The 16,696-nt window shown below is 32.0% G+C and overlaps 1 protein-coding gene across 2 annotated transcripts; it reads right to left on the reverse strand.

Annotated features, from left to right (window-relative positions):
* Positions 1-1,426: 1,426 nt before the first annotated feature.
* On the reverse strand, positions 1,427-8,289 carry LOC144561635 (UDP-xylose transporter 1-like). 2 transcript variants are annotated; one of them, XM_078310653.1, is made up of 9 exons: positions 8,280-8,289; positions 7,575-7,646; positions 5,024-5,166; positions 4,124-4,308; positions 3,483-3,550; positions 3,079-3,211; positions 2,780-2,941; positions 2,193-2,465; positions 1,427-1,757 (listed from the first exon to the last, which is right to left on the reverse strand). In XM_078310653.1, the coding sequence occupies exons 3-9, from the start codon at positions 5,133-5,135 to the stop codon at positions 1,659-1,661; spliced, it is 1,032 nt and encodes a 343-aa protein (XP_078166779.1). In that variant the 5' UTR covers positions 5,136-5,166; positions 7,575-7,646; positions 8,280-8,289; the 3' UTR covers positions 1,427-1,658. The 2 variants fall into 2 exon arrangements, with proteins under 2 accessions (XP_078166779.1, XP_078166778.1); XM_078310652.1 differs by lacking the exon at positions 8,280-8,289 and having other exon boundaries at positions 7,575-7,759.
* Between the last annotated feature and the right edge of the window lie 8,407 nt (positions 8,290-16,696).

Consider the following 16,696-nt stretch of genomic DNA (forward strand, 5'->3'; position numbering starts at 1 on the left):
TACATGTTTGAAATAATTTATACAATTCAAAATTCAAAGTCAGATTCATCTCTCTCAACCCCACATTTTCCAAGAAGTATTCATACTGACGATTACGAAGTATTCATACATGTTCAAAATAATTTATACAATTCAAAATTCAAAGTCAAATTCATCTCTCTCACCCCACCTCTTTCAAGAAGTATTCATACTGACGATTACGAAGTATTCATACATGTTCGAAATAATTTATACAGTTCAAAATTCATTGTCAGATTCATCTCTCTCACTCCACCTCTTCCAAAAAGTATTCATATCTAAATGAAGTATGCATATCTAACAAATGAAGTATTAATATCTAACTAATAAAGTATTCATATGTTCCACTTTGACAACCTTCGCTGGGCTAGCATGGACCCCTCCAATGGTGCACCACGCTCTCCCGCCCGGATCTCGATGGTGCACCGCACTGTCCTCGTCGGATCTCGTCGGATCTCGATGGTGCATCACGCTCTCCTCGTCGAATCTTGAAGGTGCACCACGCTATCCTCGCTAGATCTCGATGGTGCACCACACTCTCCTCGCCGGATCTTGACGGTGCACCACACCAAGAAAGAGACTCGGAGAAGGAAGCCGTGGAGAAGGAAAATTTGAAGTTCAGCGAATTCAGCGAGGGATTTTCAATTATAGTTAGCGGGGGACTACTAATGTTTGCATTAAGTAATTATCATAAACCATTAATCGGGGGGGACAGATAGGGGACTGGAAAGGGGGGACAATATCTTTACTCTTTATTATTAGATAATAGTATCTCTCATGTATTATTATTCTGTGATACATTAAAAGTATAATTAATGAGCAACACAAATTTAATTTCACCTTATTATTATTAGAGGGGCCTGCTAATTAAGACTCAGAAATTTTTGTCTAAACTTGACCTTTTTGTTTTGCTTTAAATTTCGTGTAAAGGTCACGCTTTGTACATGATTCATCCCTTGTCAAACGAAAAAAATGATAAACTATGCACAGAAGGGGGCGATAATGGGTCGAGTCAGACCGGGTTTAAGTCGAGTCGGTATTTTATTATTTTCTTCCGACCAGACCAAAACATGTCACAGATCGATCCGACTCAAATTTACGCGTGTAACTTAGTAACATATTTATGAATTTATTTACAAATTTTAATTTTAATTAGCCTGTAACAAATATTAATTGGTGCTAAATTTCAAACTAAATCCAATAAAACACAATAAAGTGGGTCTGATTTGGGCAACCTGACTTGAGTCAAGTAGGTTCGGGTCGAGTCGTGTTGATCCGTTTGGACTGAATTGACAACAATTGACATTTCTATTTGTATTGTGGATCTAAGTTAAATTTTCTAAAAAAGTCAGGTAGGAGGAAATGGAAATCAAATGTGAATAAACTGTTTTAAAAGATATAAAAACAATTTTGTTTAAAAAACAATCACCAAGTGACTGCCAAATGATTATTAAAATATTCAAATTGAATAAGGAAAAAGAATAACCGGCTAACTGCCATTTAAGCTTAAAAATGTGTGCACACACTGGAAAAATTACCTTCCCTTTCCATTTAGAGAACAAAAAAATAAAAAATTGAAGCAAATCCTTTAATGCTATGTAGGATACCTATACATTAATCACTACAAATGCAAATTTTGGTCAAGCAAGAGAATCCTTGGTAGCTAGATGAACTCCATTTGCCTTTTTTGTGTCGCTTACATCTTTCACCAACAGAGGTTCTACCTCCTTATCTCCCATCTGAAAAAGCAGAGCAATTATGTAAAAAGTTATTAGAGCCTGCTTGAGAAGAAAAAAAAAATCAGTGGTTTTCTCCATCACTTGAAAGGATTAGAAACAGTAACAAGAACAAAAAACTAAGATGTAAACAAATGTAGCAAAGTTTCTGTTTGGTACTATTTCAGCTGAAGCTAGATTAATATATATCATTAGTAATGTACAAGGCCCAACACCAGTATGGACCGAAGGACTGGTACTGAAACTTCATTCCCCCGTAACTTGAAAGTTTCTTATATGATATTGCTTTCATTTCTCTTCTATTTGGGAAATCACCATCCCTTTTTATCTTGTTCTTCTTAGCAATTTATATTGGGCATACATAAATCCACCAAAACACCAATCAGTATGGGTACTTGCAATACAATTTTTTTCTAATTATGTAAAGTCAGATCAGACCTGTGAGACTGGCAAGGAATCTTCAATGGACTTCTTCTTGCTCTCCCCGACCGAGAAATAAGAATAAAGCGCCATTCCAAAAATGGCAATTAAAATGCCGACTATGTTTCTGTAGGTAAAGGGGTCGTGCAAAAGGGTATAACCAAATGAGAGAACCAAGCATGTTTTTAGATGACCAAGCACCTGGTATGTTACTGGTGATGTCGTACCGATAACCAGAAACGTGCTGAAGTTCACTGATACTGCTATCAAGCAAGACAAGACGATGAATCCCTGCATTTTGTTTTTAAGAATGGATTACTACTTCTTTCATTGGAATAAACCGAATTTGGTCTCTGGCCCTTTCATTGTACTATAGTACTTACGGTTGGATTTTTGTATTATTCGTTTTTCTTTTTTTAACTCAACAAGGGATGATCAATGATATATCTCAGGCTATTGAAGCAGGAGTATGAGACAATCTAGTCTAGGGACCTTTTGATAATATTGCTTAGAAACTTTCTATTGTAGTCTCTGAAAGTTACTTCTCTATACAGTGATCATCTAAAACCTAAAAATTAAAATAAGTAGAGCAACAAAGAATGTACCACGACTGGGAGGGTATAAGCGTGAGTAAAGACACTCTGGTTGGTAAGGAGCTGGTCAACAAATGGTCCTGTTGCAAGGAGGACAGCTGACTGGTAAGGCGCCGACTGGTACAGAAGCTGTGTAGATGAGACCTTCAATCTTTTTTGTATTGTGTTTGTTAGCTACATCAGAATCAAAGGGTCAAGGATGAACTTCAGAACTTAAGCTACTTGGCAAAGTCTCTAATGTTCTTTTATATTTTGATAATTATTGTAAAGAAGAATTGAAGTCGACACATATGGTAATGAAAAAAGGATACAATTTGGCCGACACAAGTCGTGGCAATGGCGAGAAGAGACAGAACGGATCCAAGTAGATTAAGGTTTAGATCAGTCACTGATGCAATACCAACTCCTAATAGCAATACTAGAAGAGAGAGTCTGATGCTTTGGCTGCAAATTTTAAACCATTATCAGCAAAGATGGAAAATAAAAAATAAATAAAAAATAAAATTTCCAGACTGATCTTTGGCCTGGGGAGTCAATGGGTCAGGTCAGGTTTGGGCCTGGCCTGAATTTTTATATTTAAAAAAAAAATCATGTCTGGTACGTCCTGACCACTCCAGTGGGTCAAGAAATACTGGTGCTGCTATGTGCTTGAACCAGGTGTTATGGTAATACTTGCTCTGAACAAGTGAATGAAGAACATAGTTTGATAAATAACCTGAATTTCTTCTTTAGAAAAATAGTCTCTAGAAGCACTGTAAAAGGTATGATTGCCAACTTTGTCATCTGAAATTAGAAAACCTGGATTAATTATTTGTATTTTTCTGTTAGCATATAACATCCAACAGTTGAAGAATTAGTATCTGGATCATCATATTCATGTGATTATTCACAAGATTAGACCCATCTTTGAAAACAAGGGATTAGTTCAATTGAAGAAAATGATCAAGTTGGTGTTAATTTCAAATATCAATTCAGTTAAGCTATAGTAAATAACCCTAACAAACAAAAAAATTATTTGCCATTTCTAGTTGAAATGACAATAAAACCCACAAAAATTGATGTTAACTTCAATATGGTGATTTTAAAAGAAACTGGAATTAATGTATCTTGCACTGTTATATTACTTAACCAAATTGCACATCTTAGGACAAAAAAGGCAATTCATTATAAAAATGACAAATTGATCAAAATATAATGGAATATACCTTTTCGATCAGACTGGAAAGCAGTTGGGTGTCACTAACAACACTAAAAGATATGCAGGCACAAATATACAAATATCTGGCTTTATATGCAAATACACTAAACTATCGAGGTTATTCAAATTTAGAAAGGAAAAAAAAAAACATTGATAACCTGGTAGAAGCCGATTGAGTTGAACCCAAGACTAAGGTTAAGAAGCCCAATTGAGGTGCCATTTAGCAGCCCAAAGAGAACAACTGTCTGACTGTCGATAGGTTTAGGCTCGAAGAAATGCAGCTTCTGTGCTATGTGCAGAGTACAGAATGTGACCATTAAATGCCAGCTTGTCAGTGTCGTAGCTGCAGAAATTAAATACTTAATCCTATTAATATTTACATATTTCTCCTTTTAACAACTTCCTTAAAAATCATAAAAACAAACTGAACAATATTGACTGGTATTTTTATGGGTTTGGTATCAATTTTGGCATACTTGTTTTGAGTTCTTTTGGCTAAACTAAGCTACACTCTGATGCTTATACCTCAATTCAGTAATGAGCAGCAGAGCAAGCATTGAATACAAAATTATCAGAACTGAATTCTAGTTATTTGAGGTGGTTAACACTGCCACTGGCCGGGCCTGAAATCCGATTATTAGAAGCAATACATAACCAAACTTTTTTGACAGCTGTGACAACCAATAAATTGTTTATCGAAATAAACAAATTAAAATTGCATACTTCTGCTCTATAGCTAAGATATGTCATCATCAAACTCAGTGCAATTTGAGAATTGTTTGATCACTGACCAATTGACAAATTGATACATGACCTATCTAAAATTTTCATTTCACACATTTTGATAAGAATTTTGTTGGTTGATGTGGTTGTCAAATATGTTTGTGGTCCATATAATCTATCCATCACATCACTCATAGGGGCAAATTCCAATGTCATAGTAGGAAGTTAAACATATCATAAAATCAGGATTTATTATATATTAAGAGAAAAGTATGTAAATAGAAAAATAAAAATAATATAAGAACAAAAACAATATTAGGAGTTCACAAATGTACCAAAGGGGAAGCCAAGAAAACTAATAAGAGCCTTGTTGCATATCACAATTGCAACAGATGATGCAACTGACAGAGCCAGAGATCCAATCACGCCCAGCTGAACACTTGACATTTTTCCTCCTCTTTACTCTCTATCCTTGAACCTACATTCCAGAAAGTTTTTTTTTCACAATTGTTCTCTTCTAATATCACATAAAACAGGGAGTTGGATTCTTCTATGAGATGTGACAGTGGCACCAATTCGTGTTGCAGTCTCATACAAGCAACTCAGGTTTGGTAGCATGGGCTATGTAAATGAAGTTGGATTATGGTGACAGCTAACAGTTAACAACTACTCCTAGCAAAAGGCAACATGGATAGCTAGGCAATTTTATGCCACACTAGATCTTATCTCCAGGATTTGCAAATGGACTAGAATGACATAAAGTTTGGCTCATTGAACTAAAATATGTGATAATATTAGGTGTCTTCGACACTGAATCTTTCTCAGTAGGTTTGACAATTGATATTACACACAATGAAGACAACTCTGTCCTCTCTGAGGAAGCTGGAACAGTTAATGTACTGACTATAAGTGCATTGCAGTATAATTACTGTAAAACATAGACAAATTTATTATAGCTGTCCACTCAACATAATAATACAACTACTATGATCATGATACAAATATGGAAAAGTGACATTGTTGGCAATGGAGAAGAGGACTTGGCACCAGACACAACCACTAACCATTATTTAGCCCCTTTACATTTAGTTAACTAAAAGAATTCTTTGATCTGGTGACCCTGTCTGTCCTACAATGTCCAAATCATGTTGGGGTAGAACATGATGAGACATTGTTAGAATTTTTTATTTTTATATATTATGTACTAAGTTAAGACAAGTGACGCGTTAGGTGTGAGAAACATGCCAATATGCACTTAAACCTACCATTTTGTCATGCACTGTGGATACATCTGCTCTTGGTCTGAGATAACCTCCGTATCAAGTTGATTAAAATATCAATTTGATGTAAGTTGCTAGAAATGTGACATTGGACACACTAAAAATTATTGTAACTAATTTTTAATTTTTAATTAATACATCATAATTAATGGGTTTTTCTGATATAAAGCTACAAAACAAAGAACAACAACAAAACTAAAAAAATCACAATCCACTCTATTTAGTAATAACGAAAATAATACTACACAGATCTTAACTCCATGGAATAACAGCTTAGTGAGATAGGATCCAGTAGTTCAATTGAGTCAAATACAAGTCAACATTTAATTTGCAACCTAAGTTAGTGCTGAGATGGATGCATCTCACCAACCCAGATCTGACCTATCAGCTAAATTAGGTGCAAACACACTGGTGCAAAAGGACATTTGCTATTGTGTCATATTGTGCCACAAGGTCAAAGTAGTGCTGCAGAAGTCCTTTTATCAAATTATTCTGGATACTATATGGTAGGTACAAACCTCCATGTGGTGTGGCTTCTAAGATCAAGGATATGCACTGGTTCCTCTCCTCTTCAATTGTACAGAATTCATTACAAACTAATCTAGGCTATTCATTTAACCAAATTGGATGCTCTAATTTGCTCCTAACAAAATAGCTGGCTAATCTTCCCTTTTAAATCTTAAGGCCAAAAATTAATTTTGGACTAACATTTAATGCCCGAGAAAATTGGCCTGGATGTCTAATGAATTTCTTTTATAAGATTCATTTGAATGGAATTAATTCGTAAAGCATCCCTATTAGTGAAAGGGTACAGGTTGGTGTGTGTTTATACCTGCCATAGGGAATCTGGATTGTTTCATGGCAACCTAATTCAATCACATGGGTGTTTGCTATGGCATCCATTCATCAATTTGCAAAGCAATTGTTTGTTATGGGAGAAAAGATAAAGGAAAAAAAAACTTGTTCTTTTTTTTATTTAATTTCATAATCAAAGGCATGTTATCTAATGTTGACCTTTGTTACTTTCCAGATTGGCTCTATCACACTCTCAGTTACTAGATTCTAAAGCTACTGAAATAACAAAACAGAAAAAGAAAAAAGTGTAACGGTGCCTATAAAAAGATGAATAAGTTATTAATAATTGAACCATTTTATTTCTCTCAGTTATATATAAGAAAAAAATGAATTTAATGCAAACAGAAAATTCCACATGAAAGAATGAATGCACGCTTTTCACCTTTTACAGTTTTACTGTGTAATGGAAGCATAAATGGGAACAAAGAAATGATCCAGATATGAACATTTTCTAAAGCTTGCCAGATTTACTCGTAAAATAGAGAAAATTTCTAGTACTCTCCATTAGACAAAAGCTGAAGAAGTCCCTTCCTCAATTAAGTTCTAGTATATAACACATTATTTAAGAGGAAAAGGAGCTCTCCAGAATTGCCACAACTGGAGAACAATCCCAACAACGAAAGTTCAAAGCATTTCATAAGAATAAGAACCAATAAAACAAATGAGCATCTACCACCATTTTCTCCATAAACTGAGAACTGAGGAAGGAAGAAACAAAACAAATTGAAGATTATAATTTCGACAAACTCACTTTAATTACTCAGAGAGATTGACCTCCTGTATCCTCGCCTTCGCGACCCGATCGCACACTTGGAGGAGGTATAGAGAGAAGAGAAGAGAAGCGACTGGTGTCTGAAGAGAGAGGAGAGATTGAAGGTGCCATTTTTAAGAGAGAGAAAAGGTTGGGTAGTTCGGTCTTTTTGCTGACGGTGTTAAAGTTTGACGTTCCCTTGTGACTAAACCTAATAATCGTTTTAATTATGTGATTTGACGATTTTACCCCTAGTTCTGGAGTATAGTTGTAAGGCATTTTTTCATTAGGGTGTCAAAAGGCAATGGACAGAACCATATCTAAATTTGGTCCTAAACTGTCCGATCGGACGGCTTCGATTCATGAGTCCGTCTTTAATTATTAAGTTGAAAATTGTTTACACGAATCGTAGATCACATCGAACGTTTTCGAACAGGATTGGATAACAATTGTCCGAAGCCCTTTGGACGAAACCCAATTCATTTTCATTATTGGTTGAATCAACGTGGTCCTGGAAACGGGTCGCCGACACCTGAATTGACGTCCAGCTCCTCTCCAGTTATCAGACAACTGGAGAGGATTAATAACTTGCTTTCGGAATATTTTATAGCTATCAATTAGTTCATATTTGAACGGCGTGTTTTTTTTTTTTTTTTTTTCCCATAATTTCAAGTTTTTCCGTTCCATTGGTTTCTACATATTTTCTGAGACTTTGGAAAAATTGCTTTCTGATAAGATAATTTTTTCTTTGAATTGCTTTTATTATAACACGTCAAAAATGTGATGAATGTATAATATAATAAGAAGCCGCTGGTCTCTTTTATTAATTTTCAGCATTAATTGTATAACGGGTGGGGCAACTATATAGTATATATACAAGTAACAAAAACATTAAGCACGTTGGATTTAATAAAAATAACTTCAAAACGAAATTTAAATTGATATTTTTCATTAAAAAATGTAATTATGTTTATTTTAAATGTCTTAAATCTACTTATATTAAGCATTTCATCACAGAGGCTACAGTCTGATGACAATAATTAGCACCATTAAACATAGGCGGAGCCAAGTGAACAAACAACTAACCTCCATTTTTTTATTATTATTTTGTATTAAGGTATAATTTTCTATATAATTTAGAGTAAAATGTGATTGTATTGTAAAATTGACTTACATTCTTTATAGGAAAATTTTTATATGATTGACTTTCATTGTGTGCCTTAACTCCCATCAGCGGCGGAGTTACACTATATGAATGGGGGTCATCTGACTCCATTTAATTTCAAAAATTATATACCAATATAAGATTTTCTATATAGTTCAGAGCAAAATGTTATGAATACTGTGAGATTGACCTCATTAATAGCATGAAAAATTTATATGATTGATTATCATTCATGTTTGAGCCCCATAATTTGAAATCTTGCTCCGTCCTGACCTCCATAGTTCGAAAGTCTGACTCCGCTCCTGTCATAAAAATATGAAGCTATTTGGTTTTAAATATGAAATAATTAATTAATACCAAAGAAAACTAGTATGGATTGAACTTGTAATTAACATGACAATACAGATAGCTAAAAATAGAGAGAAAGATTGTGAAGCGTTGATTTGCATCCAATTCCATGCCAACAAAGTATGATTAATATTGACCGACTAACGAAAGAGCGCATTATTTGTTAAGGGGAATAAAAAACACGGTTGTTGAAAAAGAGAGATGTGAGGCGCTTTCTGAAAATATAAGCAAAGGCAACCAACCAACAGCTGATAGGGATTCAATGTTTGTTCGGTGCAACGAAATTGATACATGTCTCCAATTATTTGTAATGGCTACTTACAACAGTGTTGTAAATAACGGTATGCGGTCGTCGGACGGACAGGGTACCACCAAGCGATAATTGGGATTAATCGAAAATAATCGGCCATAATCGGAAATAATCGGTCGATTAGTTGGAAAAATTCATGACGGTTTAGTCACCGCCAACGACTAAGCGACCGATTAATCGGTCTAAATGGACGTTTTCTACAACACTGGTTACAACCACAGTGACAAACGAATAGTTCGTATTCGGTTCGGCGGGGTCAACAATTTGTAATTCGGGTATAATTCGGGAATGTTCGGGTACAATAAAGATGTTATATGTTTTTTGCGTTTTATTTGAAGTTCAGTTCGAGAACATAAAAAATAAAAAATAAAATACGAATTATTCGCATATAGTGTTATTATGGTTACAACTTACAAGTACATTCGATTGTGCACTCGCAATTCTCCAATTCCGAAAACCAATCACAACCATTTCCTTTATATTATTTTATTTCTAAATAAAAAAATTATTATTCACCGTTTCAAAAATTAAGCAAGAGAAATTAAATGCAAATGTTTCATGAACGTGCTTGATCTTTTGAAACATTATAAGCACTTGATATTTTGAAGCATTTGCATTTATTCATTTCAAATTTTTATGAATAAAATGTTGGATCAAATATCATTTCGAAATTTTCATAAGGAATTTTATTATTTTTATATTCAATTTTTTTTTACAAATTTAGTTGATTTTAAATATGTGATATTTTCATGAGAATACTAGTGTTTGCTTTGTTATAAATCTGCAAAAATAATATCTACTTTAATATTTCAATTGTTAATATGCATAACTTAAAAGGTGAAGCGATGAAATTACAAATCAAATTGTAAAGTTATAAACACTTGCAATTTTATAATTGGAACATGTCATTTTGTATTTCTTAATTCCAGGATTTAGTATTAACTTTAGAAGTTAATTTGCATATAAGTAAATTGAAAAAAGTCAAATTATGAAATATAAGAACCGAATAATTAATACTTTGTACTATAGAAATTGCGGGTTTAGTGTAATGGCACTAGCTCTCGTTTCTCTAATTCGAAGAGATACATGTTTAATTATTGAAAATAGCATCTAAAAGATATTGAAGTGTATCAAAACTCTTTAATAAAAATATAGTTTGTACAACAAAAATAAAAAATTATAAAAATTATAAAAGATATATATTATCCTCAAATTTGAGTTCTAGTGTTTTGTTAATAAATCTGAACGAAATGTATCTTGTTTGATATTTTCAAAAAGTAAGACATTTTATAATAAAATCTCGAATTTGGACTATTAGCAGAAATTTTTATTAATATTCAAAATTAATAAATAATTTACAAATCTACACCGTGATGTGATGGATTTCGAAATATGTTCAAACTGAAAATTAAATTTCCGGTCTCATACATTTTTTCTGCAACAAAAAAAATCAATTTTAAACAATCTGAAATCAGAGATTAAATTTTTGAAACCAGAGATTAAATTTTCAGTACCGGAAATTTAATCTTCGGTTCTAAAATGTAAGAATGTCTCATAATTTTCGGTACCGGAGATTTAATCTCCGCAAAAAATTGTTTTAAATGTAAGAACGTGTCAGAGAATTGTTTAACCATTCAATTTGTCAAAAAAAATTATATAGTATTTCATCTATTTTCAAAAAAATATGTAAAATATTTCTAATATTTCAATGTAAAAAATAAATAAATTATAATTTTTTTTAAAATAAAACTTTAAATCAGAAATTTAATTTTCGGTTTTGGAATTTATTTTTTATGTTTAAAAAAAAACACTAAGAACCGAGAATTTAATTTCTGGTTCTGCAAACTGGAATTCTTTTTTTCGGTTTTAGAATGCCTAGAATCGGAAACTTTTTTTTTTGCGGAAAGTTTGTATGAAACCGAGAATTTAATCTCCGGTTTAGACAGATTTTGAAATTCCTTAAATTCCGGTTTAGACAGATTTTGAAATTCCTCTGCATGGGGTGTAGATTTTGAAATTATTTATTAATTTTGGATATTAATAAAAATTTCGAGATGATCGACGTTGGCTATCAATTAATGATGAATTTTATTTGTATAGTCATGTGCATGTCGTACGATATAATCATGTAGTTTAGTCATAGAAAAGAGAAAATATAAAATGACAAATATATTCGCTGATTCGTGTGAGTATAATGAAAAGAGAGTGGTATAACTCTCTCTTTGGTTATTTTAGTATAAAGTATGTAGATCTTATCCGTGAGTATAACCTGACTTTGATATTACTAATTAGATTGCATACAACAAGCAAGTCAAGAATTTCAAAAATTTCAACTTACTCACGAACAAGATCTACATATTTTAGACTAAAAGAACCAAATAGAGAGTCATACCAAATAGAGATGAGAGGCTTGCCTACACCAATATCACCTTTGTGCCAAATAGAGATGAGAGTCATACCAAATAGAGATGAGAGGTTTGCCCACACCAATATCACCCTTGTGCCTTCTTAGATCCAATCTCTCGATCGCGCAAGGGTTCCAAATAGCTGAAGACCTGCAAACGAGCGACAAAGAGAGTAAGAGCTGAAGACTTGCGAGTAAGCGACACAAAGAGAGTAAGAATGAGTAAGAGCTTAAGACGACACAGAGTAAGTAAGAGATGCGTCTCATTTAAGTTTCTATTTTCTGATATCTGATTTGATGATCAAAATTGTTGTAGTGATTTAAAATCTCACGACTAAAGTGGTAAGTGAGCAAGTAAAAGGTAAATTTAGAATAATACCGAATCGATTGTTTGATCTCTTCTATGGAATTGAAAAAAAAACACTCCATTCCTTTTCCAAAAAAAAAAATTAACATAATTTCTAAATATAAAATATTCGGACTTTTGTGTGTATCCACTCTCCTTCCCGGTGCTAAATAATGGGGGTTGCCAATCATTTATCCCTAGCTCCACGAGGAAAAACAATAAAAGAAAGAAACTTAATTAATTGTACCGGTCTTAACTTTTTTAGCATATTTATTTAAAAGAAAATCAATTCACCTAAGAAAAGAAGAAGAAGAAAGAGTGGGGTCGGAAGAAAAGCGGAATCATAATTATGCGCTATTTTTAATTAAACAATTATAATGATATCTTTGAAGTTAAATTATTATATTTGTAACATGTTGTTATTATGCATAGGGCTGTTAATTGGGTCCGGTTTATTTGATTTGAACCAAACCAAATTAGTTTGGACTAAACGGTTTGATTTTTTTGGTTTAATGGTTCGGTTCAGTTTGTTTTTTAAAACCGGATTATAACTTCGGTTCGGTTTGGTTAGAAAATTTTCAAAACTAAAATAACCAAACCGACCGAACTTTTATATATTATGAATTTGATCTAGACTGCTCCAGTTTATTTCTTAATATCCAGATTTATTTCTTAATTAATTGCATTAAATACTTTAGTTTATTTATTATAATCTCAATTTATTTCTTAATACCCAGTTTTTTCTTAATATACTTCGATTTATTATAAATCAATTGCTTTAAATAAAAATAATAATATATTGAAACGATGAAATTACAAATCAAATTGTAAAGTTATAAACACTTGCAATTTTATAATTGGAACATATCATCTTGTACTTCTTAATTTCAACTTTTGAAGTTTGTTTGCATATAAGTAAATTAAAAAAAAAATTATGTAATATAAGAACCGGACAATTAATAGTTTGTATTATACGAATTGCGGATTTAGTGTAATAGCACTACCTCTCGTCTCTCTAATTCAGAGAGATACGTGTTTAATTTTTAAAATTAGCATCTAAAAGATGCTAGTGTATAAGGCTCTTTAATAAAAATATAGTTCGTATTACAAAAATAAATAATTATAAAAATTATTTTATATTGTTTCAACGGCATTATAAAGTTTAAAAAAAAAAAACGTTATTGTTTTCTGTGCGAATTTTTTCAAGTTCTATGGCAATTAAATTCTACTTTTTATCTTAATTTTTTATGTTTAATACCAATAATAAGAAAATGAATACTTTAGCTTTCTATTAACCTTTAATGTATTAGTGATAATTTCTTAATTAGTTTTATTAAGTTGTCTCTATGTCTATACAATAAATCCTTATTATTAACATATTATGTCAAACTAAATGTTCAGTTTTTGATTAAACTGGTAAATGCTGTTTTATAATTGTCATTATTTTTTAATCTAACTTATGTCATGATATTTTGACAAACTCCATGCCTAACTTGTTACCAAACATTTTTACTTCTTAATAATCAGATTTTTTTTTTCCAACAATGCGAACTTCTGATGCTGAAATTTTTATTTATACCATATTAAAAAAACAACTCAAATTGTGGGAATTTCGAAAAATACCATGGCCTTCAAATCAATCTGCGATCTATTATTCTTTTTTAGGGGGTAGATTGGTTTGGAGACCCTCAAAAATCTAAATATATTTAATATTACAGTGCATTTTTTAGTTTTTGAAGGGCCACCAAATCAATCTGCGCCATCCCCTAAAAAATGAGGCCGCAAATTGGCTTGAAGGCCCTGGTATTTTTTTAAATCCTCCAAAACATAGTTTTTTATTTTTATTTTTTTAATATAGTAGTAATAAAAATTTCGGCTTCTGGTGATATATTTTTAGGAATGTGGTGGTTTTAAAATGTTTCTCATCCATTTGACAATGAACTTAATTTGCCTTATTGCACATAATTTCTCATCTACTTCAGTTCACTAGTTCTTTAAAATTATTTAAATAAAAAAAAGTTAACCTAGTTAATTAAGATCAATTGTTGTAAATTGGAGCAACAATTGCATCTACCGTACAATTTTGATGAGAGAAGAAAGTATGTACTTAATAAAGAAAAGTGAGAAGAGAGAGTTCACAATGACACATCAATTTACAATAATAAGAGCTACAATTAGCACAAAGAGAATCAAATTCATTTTTAAATTCAAAAGTAAAATTGTTTTAATCAGAAACTCTTTAGAGTCACTTTCTCACATTTAATTATTTCAGTCTTTTTGACTCAATTAATTAACGAATTCTCCTCACATTTGTTTGACTTGACTTTAAAAAACTCCAAAAACAAACTCATGAAACAAAAATAAAAAAACAGAGAAACGTCGAGAGTTTAGCGACGATCTTTTTTAGAGCATGACCGGAAAAAAATAGCACAAACGTGCCAGCTTATGGAGTTCCCGGTTTCACTCGGTAATTTTTAAAATTACTATATTCGAAAAAAAAAATCAAACAACTACGTTTTCTGAAAAATTTGAATTTTGACATGGCCGCATCCCCTAGGTGCGGCCACCCTTTTTTTTTTTCGTTCAAATTGAACTACCGCACGAGAAGGAAAACAAAAAAAAAAAAAAATGGGCCGCATCTATCCCCTAGATGCGGTCCGTAGAAAGGTGACCGCATTTTAGGAGATGCGGCCGTGTCAAAATTCAAAATTTTCAGAAAACGTAGTTGTTTGGTTTTTTTTTTTTTGGTATGGTATATTTAAAAATTTTGGGGTTTCACTATTATGCTTGAGACATGGAAGAAAGGCGCGGAGGAGAGGGTTTTGGGTTTGGCGGAGAGGAGGCACGAGAGGGTTTTGGATTTTCCGTGGTAAAAATTGTGTTTTATTAGTACTGGCGCGCAATTTTAGTACTAGAGCACAAAATAATTTAAGTACCAGCACCACTGATCGTTGAAAATATTAGTCTCTTGAACCGATCGTGACTTTTATTTTGAGAAAAAAGATCTTCAACGACCGGCAAATGCATCGGTCGCTAATATTGGTCCATTAATGACCAAAAATGTTATAGTGATTTATTTTTTTATTTTTATTTTTTGGTGTTACAACGCCCGACTAAAGTGGAAATTGAACAATCAAAAGGTGTACTTATGTACTAACTTTTTTCTTATATTGAGAAATATTAAAAATATATTATGGTGAAAAAGATGAATTATTTTTCTTTGATCCATACAAACTGTTCAGGCCTTTTAGGTGAAGTAAAAGGTGAATTTAGATGATACTGAATTAATTGTTCTGTTTCTTTTATGAGATCTAATAAAAAACACTCTATTCCTTTCCAAAAAATATATTTTTAACATTTCTAAATATAAAAATTTGGAGTTATATATGTATTTGCTCTTTCTCTCCGTATTAAATGGAGTTCGGATCTCCTAAAGTAATCTAATTTTTTAGTTTAGATCCAGACTGTTAAATTCGAATCAAATTGTCAGATCAAAGGGGGCCATGTACGCTCCCCCTCGGACCGGATTAACCCGAATTTGAATCGGATGGTCCGAACTCAAAAATTGGTTTTCTTTAGGGGATCCAGGCCCTGCTAAATGGGGGGCGTCAATCATTTCTCTCTAGCTATAAAAGAAAGAAAATTAATTAATTGTACCGGTCTTAACTTTTTTTAGCGTATTTTTTTAAAAGAAAAGGAATTCATCTTTGAAAAAGAAAGAAAGAGTGGGGTCCGGAGACAAGAGGAATCATAATTCCACCTAAGTTTGAAAATGAATCAATCAATCGCGTACTATTAAACTCATGGCATTTGTATTATGGGATGTGCTCTCATGATTTCACTAAAATATAAAAATTCAAACATAATCGATCGTATTATAAAAATGTGCTTTTTAATTTATAAACAATTACAACGAGTCTATGAAATAAAAATATTATATTATAATATGTTGCTATGATGCAATCCATGAACCATCTATTGTGATCTAACATGTAAATATTCACATTTTTTATTCCTAGCATTGAATGAACAGAAAACCAGAAGGTATATATTGAATAGGAATGTATTCCAATATAGATGTTTATCAAGGGGGAATTTGATGTATACCCCTCAGAAACTTCAAAATTACGTACTTCCCTCTAAACTTTAAATTACATTTTTCTTTCTAAACTTTAATAACTCACAAATTTATCCTTTTTATTGTCTTTTATATTAAAATTATTTAAATTTATAAATTACCCATTTTTCCCTTCAATAAAAACATAAAAATTTGTAGCTTGTTTAAGAAAAATTGTCGGTCTTATATTTGATCAGTTTTTGAGGGAAAAATGGGTATTTTATAAAGTGTAAATGATATAATGGGTATCCGGTTTTCGAAGGCAAGATTGGTATTTTATAAATGATAAATGATGGAATGGGTATCTTATAAGATTGACATTTTTCTTAAACAAACTACAATTTTTTATTATTTTAATAAAGAATAAAATGAGTTTTAATATAAAAAAGCAATAAAATGAGTAAATTTGTGAGTTTTTTAATAATAATTATT

Source organism: Carex rostrata, chromosome 11 (assembly GCF_964058835.1).
Source record: "Carex rostrata chromosome 11, lpCarRost1.2, whole genome shotgun sequence".
In the NCBI taxonomy this organism is placed as follows: domain Eukaryota; kingdom Viridiplantae; phylum Streptophyta; class Magnoliopsida; order Poales; family Cyperaceae; genus Carex; species Carex rostrata.

Coding starts and splice junctions, on each gene's coding strand:
- LOC144561635 (XM_078310653.1), bottom strand. CDS start 5,135: ATGTCAAGTGTTCAGCTGGGCGTGATTGGATCTCTGGCTCTGTCAGTT. Junction 3,551..4,123: donor ACTCAATCGGCTTCTACCAG/GTTATCAATGTT, acceptor TTCTAATTTCAG/ATGACAAAGTTGGCAATCAT. Junction 2,466..2,779: donor CTTATACCCTCCCAGTCGTG/GTACATTCTTTG, acceptor AACAAAATGCAG/GGATTCATCGTCTTGTCTTG.